The sequence below is a fragment of the Gossypium hirsutum genome, chromosome A05, assembly GCF_007990345.1.
Source record: "Gossypium hirsutum isolate 1008001.06 chromosome A05, Gossypium_hirsutum_v2.1, whole genome shotgun sequence".
NCBI classification, from domain to species: domain Eukaryota; kingdom Viridiplantae; phylum Streptophyta; class Magnoliopsida; order Malvales; family Malvaceae; genus Gossypium; species Gossypium hirsutum.
In genome coordinates this window covers 8,671,707-8,685,651 of record NC_053428.1, presented here as the reverse complement: position 1 = coordinate 8,685,651, position 13,945 = coordinate 8,671,707, and the positions used below count along the sequence as shown (strand labels likewise).

General features: G+C 38.6%; 3 protein-coding genes and 1 non-coding gene across 4 annotated transcripts; 1 reads left to right on the top strand and 3 right to left on the bottom strand.

The window, feature by feature from the left end:
• Positions 1-2,561: 2,561 nt before the first annotated feature.
• On the bottom strand, positions 2,562-2,633 carry TRNAG-UCC (transfer RNA glycine (anticodon UCC)). Its single transcript has one exon. It is a non-coding gene; the product is annotated as a tRNA-Gly (tRNA).
• A 953-nt stretch (positions 2,634-3,586) lies between these two features.
• Positions 3,587-5,805, bottom strand: LOC107959166 (protein OCTOPUS). The gene is made up of 2 exons (XM_041113200.1): positions 5,663-5,805; positions 3,587-5,497 (listed from the first exon to the last, which is right to left on the bottom strand). Exon 2 carries the CDS (start codon positions 5,492-5,494, stop codon positions 3,812-3,814), a length of 1,683 nt encoding a protein of 560 aa, XP_040969134.1. The 5' UTR covers positions 5,495-5,497; positions 5,663-5,805; the 3' UTR covers positions 3,587-3,811.
• A 1,492-nt stretch (positions 5,806-7,297) lies between these two features.
• On the top strand, positions 7,298-8,558 carry LOC107959167 (acyl-coenzyme A thioesterase 13). Its single transcript, XM_016895157.2, has 3 exons — positions 7,298-7,625; positions 7,725-7,865; positions 8,291-8,558. Exons 1-3 carry the CDS (start codon positions 7,434-7,436, stop codon positions 8,432-8,434), a joined length of 477 nt encoding a protein of 158 aa, XP_016750646.2. The 5' UTR covers positions 7,298-7,433; the 3' UTR covers positions 8,435-8,558.
• Positions 8,559-9,470: 912 nt separating this feature from the next.
• LOC121228847 (uncharacterized mitochondrial protein AtMg00810-like) lies at positions 9,471-10,718 on the bottom strand. Its single transcript, XM_041111851.1, has one exon. It carries the CDS (start codon positions 10,716-10,718, stop codon positions 9,471-9,473), a length of 1,248 nt encoding a protein of 415 aa, XP_040967785.1.
• Between the last annotated feature and the right edge of the window lie 3,227 nt (positions 10,719-13,945).

The following is a 13,945-nucleotide window of genomic DNA, read 5'->3' as shown; positions in this document are numbered from 1 at the left end:
TATGTTGAATGAGATGTGTTAATATATGATTAAATATGCATTATATTTGATGTGTATCCGGGCTTAAAGACCCGCAGGCTTCGTGCTGGTAAAATATCCGGGTTAAATCCCGCAGGCTTCGTGCCGGTAATGTATATTCGGGCCTTCGTGCCTAGCAGGCTTCGTGCCGGTGATGTGTATTCGGGCCTTCGTGCCTAGCAGGCTTCGTGCCGGTGATGTGTATTCGGGCCTTCGTGCCTAGCAGGCGTAATGCCGGTGAAATGATATGTCATGTGAATTCGGTGTTCCTTGTAAGATAAGGGTTTAGCCGAATGTTAAAGATGAAATGATAGTGTATTGTATCATGCTTATATGTCCTAATGGCAAGTATAACATGTTGGTAAATATGCAATATGCTTTTATAATCGAATGATAAGTTTGAAATGAATGTGAGTGAAATGTTATGCATAAGCTATCAAATGTTAAGTGTGAAAATGAGATGAAAGAAAAGTGTTTGAGATGTATAATTATATACGTTCAAATGATGTTAGTACTCAATTGATATGAATATGTTATATGGAACTTGTTGATTTGATTATTCGGGCCTTTGAGCTTAGCAGACTATAATATCGGTAAGATACTATTCGGGCTTTCGAGCCTAGCAGGCTATAAAGCCGGTGAAATGATATCGGGCCTCGAGCCTAGTAGGCGAAATGCCGGTGATTTGAGAAAAGCCTATGACTAAAGTACCTCGTGCTAGATTGTCAAATGAATACATTTAATACGTAAAATGGTCCAGGTACGCAGTATGTACTCAGATGTGAGTTTGATTTGAAGTGAATCATAAGTGAGTAATGTGATACGTACGTGAATAAATTTTAAAACTATACCTATGATCATGATACACCTGGTCAGGGTGTGAAAGTATGTGAGGGTATTTGATTTAAATATGTTATATGAATTCAGATTAAGTGTGATAAGAATGTTGAACGTGCATTATGTGCTTGTGTATATTCGGTCAAATGGCAATATCCCTAGAATTTGGCCTCTTAAGAAATTAAATAATTGAAGTATAATTGCGTTTATTTGTTTGCATTGCTTAAGACTTACTAAGCTTATGAAAGCTTACTCCGTTGTTACATTTCTCTGTTTTATAGATTGTTGACTTCAGTTACCTGCTCGGGTTAGAGTTCACCGGAGATATTATCACACTGTCGAGCTCACGTTATCGGTGTAAGTAAATCCTAGTATTTCGAGTTTATGGCATGTATAGGGTTTTAATGTTTTGGACCTCGTAAGCTCATATATAGGATAGATTGCATGTGAAAAGAAAAGTTTTAAATTGATTGAAATTTTTCAGCACGATTTTTGTGTGATTGACTGAGTTTAAGTCGGGTAACACCTCGAACCCTGTTCCGGTGAGGGATACGGGCGAGGGGTGTTACATAGAGTCTGGAAAGAGGGTTGTTTTTTTTTTCTTGGGGCAAAAAAGAATTATTGTTTCTTGTGTTTGTACAAGTGTCCGTTCTAGAAATCAACTTGTCGATCGACCCAACATTGATTGAGCGAATCCCTATCAGCAGGAAATAGGACAAAAGGAAGACGCAGAAACCTTTGCTACCTTTCATCAAAATGCTATATCTAAGTATGTATGCATCTATTGATCGATATAGGAGTATGTATCTATCGATCAATATAGGAGCGAGTAAAGATTGGATGCATGGTTGGTCGGGGGGAAGATCACGACCTAGACGTGGCTGCCTATATATATATATATAGTAGAGATAATGTATACAAAACAACTTTGATGCTTGTTGTCGTGGTCATCATCATCATCATCATACATATATATATGTATGAAACCTAGTTTTACGCACATGATACAAAGGATTTAAGATGGTAGCTACGGGCAGTCATTTTCCACTTGGCTTATTAGCCTGAAATTGAATTTTTGAATCATGAGAGCTAGGAAATTAGAATCTATATGCTTGGAAAATTAGTAGCCTATTGACTCCATATATTTTGATAGACAATTACTAGCCTATGGCTTCGTGAATTACTCCAACTTTTCATCAACTTGTTCTTCCTTGTTTTTAGGAACTCTATGGGTGGGTTGAAATTTCTCTCTCTTTTTCTTTTAAAGAAAAACAGCTACAAAATTGTTTACTTAGTACCTATTGCAATTACATGGGTGTAAAGGCGGTACTAGTAAACAATGGATGAAAAAGGATGGCGCCTGTGGTATATTGTTGTCGGCCGAAATTGCAATAGGTAGTGTTGGTTAAGGTATTGTCTATTTCGACATCAATAGTTTCAGACAAGTGCGGATCCAGTTGACAAGTTGACCTCAAGTCTAGAGTATTCTTCTTAACTTGCGTCCGCATTTTAATGTTTGGAATGAAGTTGGAAAACATGAGCTTAAGCAAAAACAGGGGGAAAAAGCAAAGAAAGAAAATGGCATATCGGTACTGAAATGAAAGAACAAAACAAAGTTTTCCATCTATTTAAATTCTAACTTTAAAAAATTTAAGAATAATGTCGTTACAAAAAATTGTAAATGGGTAAAAGTTATAATTTAGATCTGCGTTTGCCGGGAGTCGAACCCGGGTCTATTGCTTGGAAGGCAATTATCCTAACCGTTGGACTACAAACGCCCCATGACATAGCGCAATTACTTTTATTAATATATTTACAAAAACAAAAAGTTACTTCATCTGTTAAAATTCTGTCATCCTCTGTTATCTATCGTTCGGCCATCATATCCTTTACACGATAGGAAAGTTACGACACTAGATCGGTCGCTTCTGACTCAGGTTCAAAGGAAATGGAAAAAAGAACAAGAAATTGCTTCAGAGCTCAGACGAACAACTTGCGGTCACGATCGACTTCAAACTGTATTGGATACAGACCGAATACACAGAAAATAGCATTTCTAACAATACACAAAGATTGTGTATAATATCCAGATATGGTTAGTTTATCACGTGCGTAGTGAAATCAAGAACCATTGGCTCATCATCTTTTTGTTCTGCAGAAGACAATTTTGAAATGTGAAACCATTTTTTACCTTTCTCCTTTCATGTTATTATGTAAAACCTGAATAGTTAGAACAGTAGGAACTAGGGCACGCGGCCTTCCTCTATGTTCCAGATTTCCTTAGCTTACTGAGCGATAGTTCGTTCGCTGTTGAACTTGTCACAACTAGCCGTGCTAGGTTAGGGTAGACATCTTTAGTCTTGTTGCTTTACATTTCCATTTTCAGAAAATTATATCCATTTACCCCTTTGCTAAAATAATAATGTCTTCAAAGTTCCACAAAAATTATATAACAGGTTGCAGGGGCAAATAAAGGTAAAAAGGAGATAAATAGACGTACACCCGTGCCCAATAAAAGATCTCAAAATGTTGATTGAATAGTGAAAATAATTAATTTACCTTCAAATAACTATTGACTTCCACTTATCTTTATAGGCCTTGAATGATCCAAGTTGACAAGCAAATCGTAGTAACTTTCACACATCCAGCTTACATTCAATTGGTTAAGAGTTTCATAAACAAAACTATCCAATTGCATGAACAAAGATCAGTGTAAAAGGGAAAACGAATATGAACAGAGTGATTTCATTTCTGCAACAATTATCACTATACTAACAATATGAAGATACTGTTCCATCCTTTTTACCCCATTGCTACATTATTGGAAAAAGTATGGCAATGCTAAGCTCAAGAAAGATGAGTATATGATGTGGGGGGTTTTCTTTATCTATAGAAAGAGACATTCATACACGTTTTTACAACATCATATCCTACTTATAACAAATCTAGGCGTCCATTACAGTACAGTTCCACTAACAGAGTTTGAGTTCCTTAGCTTACTTCTTCCAGATTTGCTTCTCCTATAACTCCTCAATGGAGTCAAGTAGAACCGCAGTAATCCATGATCGAGGTTATTGGGAGAATACCTGACACTCCTATTCTGCTGCAACATAGAATTATCCCTTCTCTTTTCACCATCACCTTTGGAGTTACACTCGGGCATACTTGTTCCATAAAAAGATGATCCATCCACTGAATTCCGAGCACTAACACTATAGCTCTTCATAAGCTTCTGGCTCACAACACTCCCATATGAACCTCCATTGGCAACCTTTCTTAACTTTTTCAAGGACTCGGCTAGTGTCCCATGATCAGCCACATTCCCTCCTACAACTTTACCTTCATCTCCATTAGCCAAGCCCCTTAATTTTTGCAATGACTCCGCTAGTGTCCCTACACTCACATCTCCTCTAATGCCTCTATCTTCATCCCCATTGGCCACCCTAGTAAGTTTCTGAAATGACTCTGCCAGCCTCCCGTCACCTACATATCCTCCAGCAGTCTTCTCTTCATCTCCGAATTCACTCTGTTTTCGCCTCTGTATCAAACCCCACATACTCCAAACGTTTTTCCACCCCTTTGCCTTCTTCAAAGTAAACCCTTTTTTACCAACCCCGGAAGCAACAAACTCAACACCCTTAGATCCAGATTCCACATTCGAATACCAATTGGAATCCCTTAATTCTTTCTCGGTAACCAACAGCTTCGCCCCGTGAAACAACCCAACAGCCCCGGGAGACACTTCAGCGTTCGCTTCCCCCGTAGAAATCTTCCTACTCGAACTGGACCGATCGAAACTCTTCCTCCTTGTAGTCAATGAATCGGCATAACAATCTCTCGTTTGATCTGACCCACCGGGGCTAATCTTTTCTTCCTCTTTTACAGCACTCAATCTCTCTTCCCCAACATTTGCTTCCTCGTTAGCCTTTGGCTTCTGTTTCCCAATCAAACAACCGTCCCAAGAAGCCCTTGGCTCTTCAAAGGAATACCTCGCATCATCAACTGATAATCTAGGATCAGTATCACAAGATCTTCTTCCAAACAACCCATATTCTCCGATCTCCGACTGAGTCTCTCTTAACCCCTTTTTGTTTGCCTTCTCAAGAACCGAAGCCTCATTTTTCTCCTTCCTTTTGCTTTGTTTTTTCCGCCATTGCCTCAATCTCTTGCTAAATACTGAAGCAGCTTCCCATAAAGATCTCCCTGAAGCTTTTTTGCTGCCCCATTCGAGATCTATGAATTCTTTCATGGTTTTCAATTCTCCTTCCTCTTCTTCTTCTTCTTCAAAACCTTGAACAGCTTCAACTTTTGAAGGAGGGTGATTGAGATTGAGGGTTGTTATTTTGTCATCGATGGCGAAAAGGTCATATAGTGAACTGTGAGCCCTTCCGTCGCAAGATTTACGGCGGGGCTCTGAGGCGGCAGAGGCGGAGGATGGGGCAGGACCACCGGAGCAAGACTTAGAGCGGCGGAGCTGGGAGGTTGAAGGAGTGGGACAGTTGTCCTGGATGCCCGCTAGACGTTCCCGAAGACATGATGCACAGAACCCAGTAATGGGTGCGGTAGTCGGGTGGCGGTGACAGGTGGAGAGACGACGACTCTGACGGCGGTGCTGTTGAGGTTGGGGTTGCGAAGTCATGGCCTAAGGAGAAGCGATGAGCTCATGTTCAGAGAAACTAATAAGAGATATAACGTATTTCTAACCTACACCGAAGATAACGTAGGAGAAATTAAAAACGAAATAACCTAAAGAAGTAATGCAAAACCCTGGTTAAACCCTTTATATTTTGGGTTTTAATGTTGATACCTTCCATTACCATTACCATCACCATCACCATCTGTCTTAAGAAATCAGAAATCAATATTGGCCTTGATTCTAACCTATCAATTTTATTAGCTAAACAAATGGTATTAATTGCATCATTTTTTATTCAATTTAAAAAGATACTATGTATAATAAAAGTCAAGCAAGTCAGAGGATCCTATATCCTCTCTCACCTCTTCTTTGTGTTTTTTGAAGCCATCAGATTCGATCTTCGTGTTTTTGAAAAAAGAAATAACTCCTAACACTTCAATACGTGTCACCTCGACTGGAATGAATTATTTTGGCAGTTCTATTAAATATTTTCTTTTTCTTTTTCACAAAAATCTAATTATTATTAATATTTGTTTCTTGTGTAGATTTAAACCTGGGAATTAAAAATATAATTATAACACTGTAATTTCAGGACCAATATATTTTGTATTAAAATTGAAAGGGTGGAACATTTCATATTTGGGAGATTCGTTTTGTTGTACAAGTAGGAACTTGGGATGCTTTGAGAAAAGAGTCCAAAAACTGCATTGGGTTTTGGTTTGCCCAAAGATGCTTCCACATTACCACTTCTTCTTGTCCCTTTTAAAATTCGCAATTCACCTCTTCCTACGCACTTCATTACCTTTCCATTCTCATGCGCTTTAAACACCCAAGGTTCCTGCTTTAAAATATTTTTTGGGAAATTTTATTATAAAATAAGAGTTAATTATGTTTACTCATTATACACAATTTCATTAAGGAAAGAGTAATACAATACCACAAGACTCGAACACAAAGTTGAGAGAAACAAAGCCACATCCGGCTTAGTGAAACAGAAAAGAAAATGGTCACAAACGACCAGCCATAACTTAACCTTTGCCCAAACAATCCAAACCAACGTTGCTCGTAATAGAGTTAAGAAATCTTAAAATCAAGGTGAAATTGTTAATTTGTGATTACCAATTTCAATAAAATTAAAACTAAATGTTAAACTTAAATTTTTTAAATGAAAGGACAATAATTATATTATTTAAAGGATTTAATAAGTTAGAGTTTCTCATTAACCGAACCCAAATTCAATTGAATAATAATAATATTTTATTTTTATTAAATAAAAAATTATTATCTAAATATTTTTTTCATTTTAAATATGTAATATTTTAAAAAAATACACTTGATGATATTCAAATTCAAAACACCAAAATTTTAATATTTTATTGTTATCAGTCTCAATTATTTTTAATATTAATTTTTCATAAATATATTAATTAAATATTTTTTTCTAATGATATCGTATTAAATATTTTTAATTAATTAGTTTTAAGGTAGTTTCTAATCATCATATTAAAATTTTTTTTTATGAAATTAGGTTTGCTTTTGGATCATTGAATTTAAAATCAGTTTCAGTTAAGTTGAAAAAATCCTTAATTTCATTAAATTATATTTTTAAAATTTCATGACAAATTAGGTTAAGTTTTTCTTTGTCAAGTAAGTCTATGGAAAAACATCCCTAACAAGTACTTTAGACTTATTCTCGTGTTAGCTTAATTCATTAATGATGTAATTTAGTAAATTAAAAAGAATTGTTGAAAAAGGAATCAGATTCATAAATATTATTTGAGATTGCTTATGCTTAAAACTTATACATTTTAATTAGTGCTAATATTGAACTAGTCCTTGGTTCCCCCAAAAAAAAAAAAACTTTTTTTGCCGTTTGAACGGTTTGACCTCTTGCGGTTTTCAGATATTGACCATCTAAGCTAGGGACCCAAGAAAATCGAACATGGAAGAAGCCAAAGAATTCCTCCAACTAAACAAGGAAGAAGCAGAGAGCGTTTCCCGACTCACTATCCACCCTCATCGACTCGGCTTCCAGTGCAGCTTCTACGAAGATTTCGCCTTGCGTGGCATCCGTGTCGATTCGGTCCAGCCTGGCTTCGTTTCCTGCACTTTCAGAGTCCCTCCTCGCCTCACTGTAAGCTATCCACAAACCCTATCCCAAATTCCACAAATTTAGAATTATATTATATTTGGATTCATTTGTATTTTCGGCAATCAAATTAAACTTTGGCAGGATAAAAGTGGGAACTTAGCAACAGGTGCTGTTGCAAATCTTGTCGATGAAGTCGGAGGGGCTATTGTTCATGTCGAAGGTCTTACTATGAATGTTTCAGTCGATATGTCCATCTCGTTCCTCGGAACTGCTAAGCTCAATGTAAGAATATCTGTCTTTTTTCCTTTTTAAAGAGGCAACAATCTTAGGGATAGAGATTCGATCTCCAACGTGTTGGTCTCACTTTAATGCATGAATTAGTTGAGCTAATCTTTAGGTTCGACTATCTTTGTCCTTTATTGTAGAGAGTTGCTTTGAATTTAGTATCAATTATTTCCATTAATGCTTTATCACTTCTTACAATGCAATAGATTTGTTACTTTGTCTTGTTTTTTGGATTGATACCATATCTCAGTTCCTGTAATCCCACTGAATGCTGATATTGGATAATTAGTTCAATTTGTACAAGGTTATGATCCTTTTGCAGACAGTGAAGGACCATAGACATGCTTACTGGCTGTTAGAGAATTTAATTATAGGTATTTCTAATACGACTCTGAATCTGACCTCTAAGAGGTGATTTGCAGGATGAATTACAGATTACTTCAAAGGTTTTAGGACGAAGAGGAAGTTATTCAGGTACAATTGTTCTTGTCAGAAACAAAGTGACAGGGGAGTTAATAGCTGAAGGTCGCCATTCATTGTTTGATAAACATGGTAGCAAACTCTAGTTTCATTCCTAGTTTGTGTAAGAAAATCCAAGGTACTGGTCTTCTGGTACTGCTATGTACTGAACTGCTTTCTTGCATGTACATCGTGTGATTTTGGACCTAATAAAGATTCTAGTATGGCCAATTTTTGCTCGAGTTTGTAGAACTGTGCCATTATTGTTCTTTCTCATTGGCTTACTGTTTGTGAAATTTTAAAATATTGAGGGAATTCAGATTGACAAATTGAGGAGGTTTATGGGGGAAATTAAAATTTTGTTTCCCTTATGGTCTTAAAAGAACAATAGTTACATTGCGTAACTTATACCATTGCAAAAATCAAAGGGTTAATGGTAAGCAACGCGAGTTCAGTTATTCTGCCTCGTACACATGACGAGATTCCAGAAAGAAAAAGAGTTTGGATAATAGAGATTAATATAATTTAATTTAATTTGTTGACATACAGTAATTGCAGTGATTTATATGTAAAGACTTGTGAACGATACTTGTGACACCTCCATTCCACATCGAGCAACTCCAAAACTCGACTATGGTTTATATTGAGAGACTGAAGCTAAGCATACTAATCTGCTTCTTGTGGGACCAAACCCAAAAGCTTTTGGGTGAAGGTGGACGGTACCCTCTAAGTTGCGATGGACGGTTTGTTTGTTATTGTTGGATTCTAACTTAGCAAACAAAGTTTGAAAACAACTTAGATGAATGTTTTAGATGTTTGAAAGCTTAAAACGGGAGCAAGAACAAGCAAAAGATGAATGAGCAAAGTGTTTTTCCTCATTACCCGAATAAGTGCATGGTTACAAACATAAATAGAACAAAGTTACATAGAAAGAAAACACAGCTTGCTTGTGCAAGTAACTAAAAGTTTACATCAACAAAATGACAACCTAATTTGACTACTAAATCAGCTAAGTACACATTTTAACCTTAGCTGATCAAAGCATACAATGATTACACCATAGACTAACAAAAGTCAACTAGAAGAACAAGGCTTGTCGAATTGCACAACGGATTCCAACATGCTTCAGCCGAGTTTCTGGTTTCATGCATGCAACGTAAGTTTGCATGGATTCTTCAACTTGCTGCTGTCGTTGCCACCTTTTAAACACTCCTCCTTGGCTACAAAGCAGCAAACTCCGATTTTCTTCTTCAAATATTCAAACCTTGAAGCAGCCAATGGTTTGGTTAATAGATCAGCAAGTTGATCTTTTGAGCAGCAGTGAACTAAGCTTATCTCCTTGGACATTTCAGCTTCTCTCACAAAATGATATCTAATTTTAAAATGCTTGGTCTTACCATGAAAAACCGGATTTTTGGCAATGGCTACAGCCGATTGGTTGTCAACCTTAATCACAGTGGCCTCCTTTGGATCAGCATTCAGATCACACAATATTTTCCTAAGCCAAATGGCTTGATTTACAGCAGAAGCAGCTGCGATGTATTCTGCCTCAGCAGTGGATTGAGCCACTGTCTGTTGCTTCTTCGAGCTCCAGCAGAAGACACTTGAGCCAAGGGTGAAGAAATAGCCTGATGTGCTCTTCATGTCATCAACAGAACCAGCCCAATCACTGTCTGAATATCCCACTAGTCTCAGCTCCTCAGCCCTTTCAAACTTCACTCCACAACTCAGAGTCCCTTTGACATACCTTAGGACCCTTTTTGCTGCTTTAAAATGTGCAACTGTGCAGCAATGCATGAATCTCGATAGAAGACCAACAGCATGCATGATGTCTGGTCTAGTTGCAGTCAAATAGAGCAGGCAGCCAATCAAGCTTCTGTAATTCTTTTCATCCACTCGATCTTCATCTCCTAGGCTGGTGAGTTTTTCTCCTAAAGCCACAGGAGTGCTAGCAGGCTTGCAGTTTGTCATGCAAAACCTGCTCAAAACCTTCGATGCGAATGCCTTCTGGCCTATGAAAATACCTTGTTCATTTTGTTTCACTTCCATGCCAAGGAAGTATGTCATTAATCCAAGGTCAGTCATCTCAAACACAGTTTGCATTTGCTTCTTAAAGGTTTCAATTTCCTCCCTTTTGCAGCCAGTGACCAGTAAATCATCAACATACAATGAAACAATTAGCAAAGTTTTATTACCTTCCTTCTTAACATAGAGAGTAGGCTCACTGGTGCTCTTTGTGAACCCGAGCCTTGTCAGGTAGGTATCCATTCGATCGTACCAGACCCTTGGAGCTTGCTTGAGACCATACAGGGCCTTTTTGAGCTTGTAGACCTTCTCTTCTTCTCCTTGAACTTCAAAGCCTTCAGGTTGATCTATGAAGATTTCCTCCATGAGAAATCCATTTAAAAAGGCTGATTTGACATCCAGTTGATGCACCTACCACTGTTTCTGGGCTGCTAAGGCAAACAACATTCTTATAGTGTCCAGCCTTGCAACAGGAGCAAATGTTTCAAAGAAATCGACTCCCTGCTGTTGGCTATACCCTTTCACAACTAATCTGGCTTTGTGTCTGTTCAGTGATCCATCTGCATTATTCTTGATCTTGAACACCCATTTAACTTTAATGATCTTCCTACCTTCTGGTCTATCAACCAGCTCCCAGGTTTCATTCTTTTGAATCATCCTTAGTTCAGCTTCCATAGCCTCTTGCCAGCATTTCTCTTTCGAGGCTTCAGCATAGGAGGATGGCTCAACCATGGTCACAGCACATCTTTCATAGATGTCTGCCAATGTTCTGGTGCCCCTAACAGGCATATCATCAAAATCATCCATAGCTTCATTTTCAACTTCAGCATGTTGGTGATCAAGGTCCTGCAAGTCTTTTTCAGTTAAGCTTGCATCTGTCCCATTCCACTTCCAACAGCTTCCTTCATTGAACTTGACATCTCTGCTTACAATAACCTTTTTTGTTGATGGATCAAAGATCCTATAACCCTTCTTCACACTGCTGTAGCCTACAAATACCCCTGGCACAGACTTTCTTTCCAGCTTGGTTCTCTTCTCTGCTGGCACAAGTGCATAGCATAAGCATCCAAACACTTTCAAGTGTGACACGATTGGTTTATGCCCGAACCAGGCCTCAAAGGGTGTTTTACCTGTGACTGCTTTAGTTGGTAGTCTATTTAGTAAGTAGACAGATGTGTTTACTGCCTCAGCCCAGAAGTTGTTTGGCATTTTGGCCTCAAACAGTAGGCATCTGGCCATATCAAGAACAGTCCTGTTTTTCCTCTCACAAACACCATTTTGCTGTGGTGTGTAGACAGTGGTCAGTTGGTGTAGGATGCCAGCATCATCACAAATCTTCTGGAACCTCTGAGACACATACTCGGCTCCATTGTCTGACCTTAGGCTCTTGAGTTTGCTGTTGGCTTGGTTTTCAGCCAAAGCCTTGAACTTGCGAAAGAAGTCAGTGACATCTGACTTTTGTTTCAAGAAGGTTACCCAACAAAACATGGTGCAGTCATCAATGAACAAGGCAAAATACTTGCAGCCATTTAGTGAGCTGGTCTTCATAGGTCCACAGATGTCAGTGTGAACCAACTGAAGTTTCTCTTGGGCTCTCCATGCCTTGTTGACTGGAAAGGGCAGTCTGGTTAGCTTGCCAAGCTGACAGACTTCACACACCTCTTTGTTTGGCTCGAACTTAACCATATCTTCAACCAAATTCAGTTTTTGCATTTGCCCGAGTGAGTTGTAGTTCACATGCCCCATTCTTTTGTGCCACAAACTTGCCTCATCAGTCTGAGCTGCATATGCTCTTGCTTGCAACTGATTTACATCCACATTGAAGGTTCTATCTTGCATAGCTACTTTTGCCAACACCTGGTCAGTAGCATCTTTGATTGTGCATATTTTGCCTTCAAACAGGAGAGAGTACCCTTTCTCCAGTAGCTGACCAACACTTAACAAATTTTGGCCAATGTCAGGTACATAAAGAACTTCTGAAATGGTTTTAATACCTGACTTGGTGCAAATCACTGCTTTGCCTTTGCCTTTAGCCTTAAGAAGCTCACCATTTCCAATTCTAACATTGGATTCAAATGAGGTGTCAAGCTCCTTGAACATGCTTTCCTCTGAGGCCATATGATGAGTGCATCCACTATCGATCAGCCAAATCTTGCTGACTTTGCTTGAGCTTGCAAAGCAGAAGGCTGTGAAGACATGTTCTTCCTGTGCCTCGATGTCTTCAGCTACTTGAGCCTGATTATGATTCTGTGACTGAGCTTTTGGTTTGTTCTTACACACTTTCTCAATGTGACCAAGCTGTTTGCAGCCTCTACACTGAATGTCAGGCCTGTACCAGCAATATTTCTCAAGGTGAGTTGTTCTTTTGCAATGAGCACAGGGTGGAAACTTCTTCTTGGCAGCTTCCTTCTTTCCTCTTTCTTTCTTTTCTGACATAGGCTTCTTGCCTTTGTGATTCGAGCTGAAGCTTGAGCTCTCTCTACTCCTAGCTTGAAAAGCTCCCTCAGAATACTCCTCCATTCTGTTTGCTCTTCTTTGCTCTTGAGCATAGAGAGCATTTATCAGTTCTGTCAAGGGAATGGCAGATAAGTCCCTCGAATCCTCCAGGGAAGAAATCTTGGATTCATACTTCTCTGGCAAGGTTGTTATGATTTTCTCCACTACCCTCTGATCACCAAAGTCATCTCCAAGCAGTCTTATGTTGTTGACAGTAGACATTATTCTGTCAGCATACTGCTTGATGGTTTCTGAGTCTTTCATTCTCAGATTCTCAAAGTCCCTTCTCAAGTTAATGAGTTGTTGCTGCCTAGTTTTGTCTGAGCCTTGAAACTCTTCCTTGAGTTTGTCCCAGGCCTCCTTTGGTGTGTCGCAGGCCATTATCCTTGTGAAGATAGCATCTGAAACTCCACTTTGAAGGCATGACATGGCCTTGTACTTCTTTGCACAGTCTTCATTATACTGCCTTATCTGAGCTATCGTGGGATTAGCTCTTAAGGGTGGTGGTTCAGTGTCATTTTGGACAACATTCCACAGGTCATGTGCCTGTAGATATGTTTTCATTTTGACAGCCCATATATTGTAGCTTTCACCAGCAAACACGGGTGGAGGTGGTGGTGAGAAGCTCATCTTCACGCAGCTTCCAAAACTCTGAGCAACAAAGATAGTTCCTGCTTCTTTTCTTTCAAACACACAGCACACAACAAGAGGCCCTCAAAGACAACAGGCTCTCGATACCAATTGTTGGATTCTAACTTAGCAAACAAAGTTTGAAAACAACTTAGATGAATGTTTTAGATGTTTGAAAGCTTAAAACGGGAGCAAGAACAAGCAAAAGATGAATGAGCAAAGTGTTTTTCCTCATTACCCGAATAAGTGCATGGTTACAAACATAAATAGAACAAAGTTACATAGAAAGAAAACACAGCTTGCTTGTGCAAGTAACTAAAGGTTTACATCAACAAAATGACAACCTAATTTGACTACTAAATCAGCTAAGCACACATTTTAACCTTAGCTGATGAAAGCATACAATGATTACACCATAGACTAACAAAAGTCAACTAGAAGAACAAGGCTTGTCGAATTGCACAACG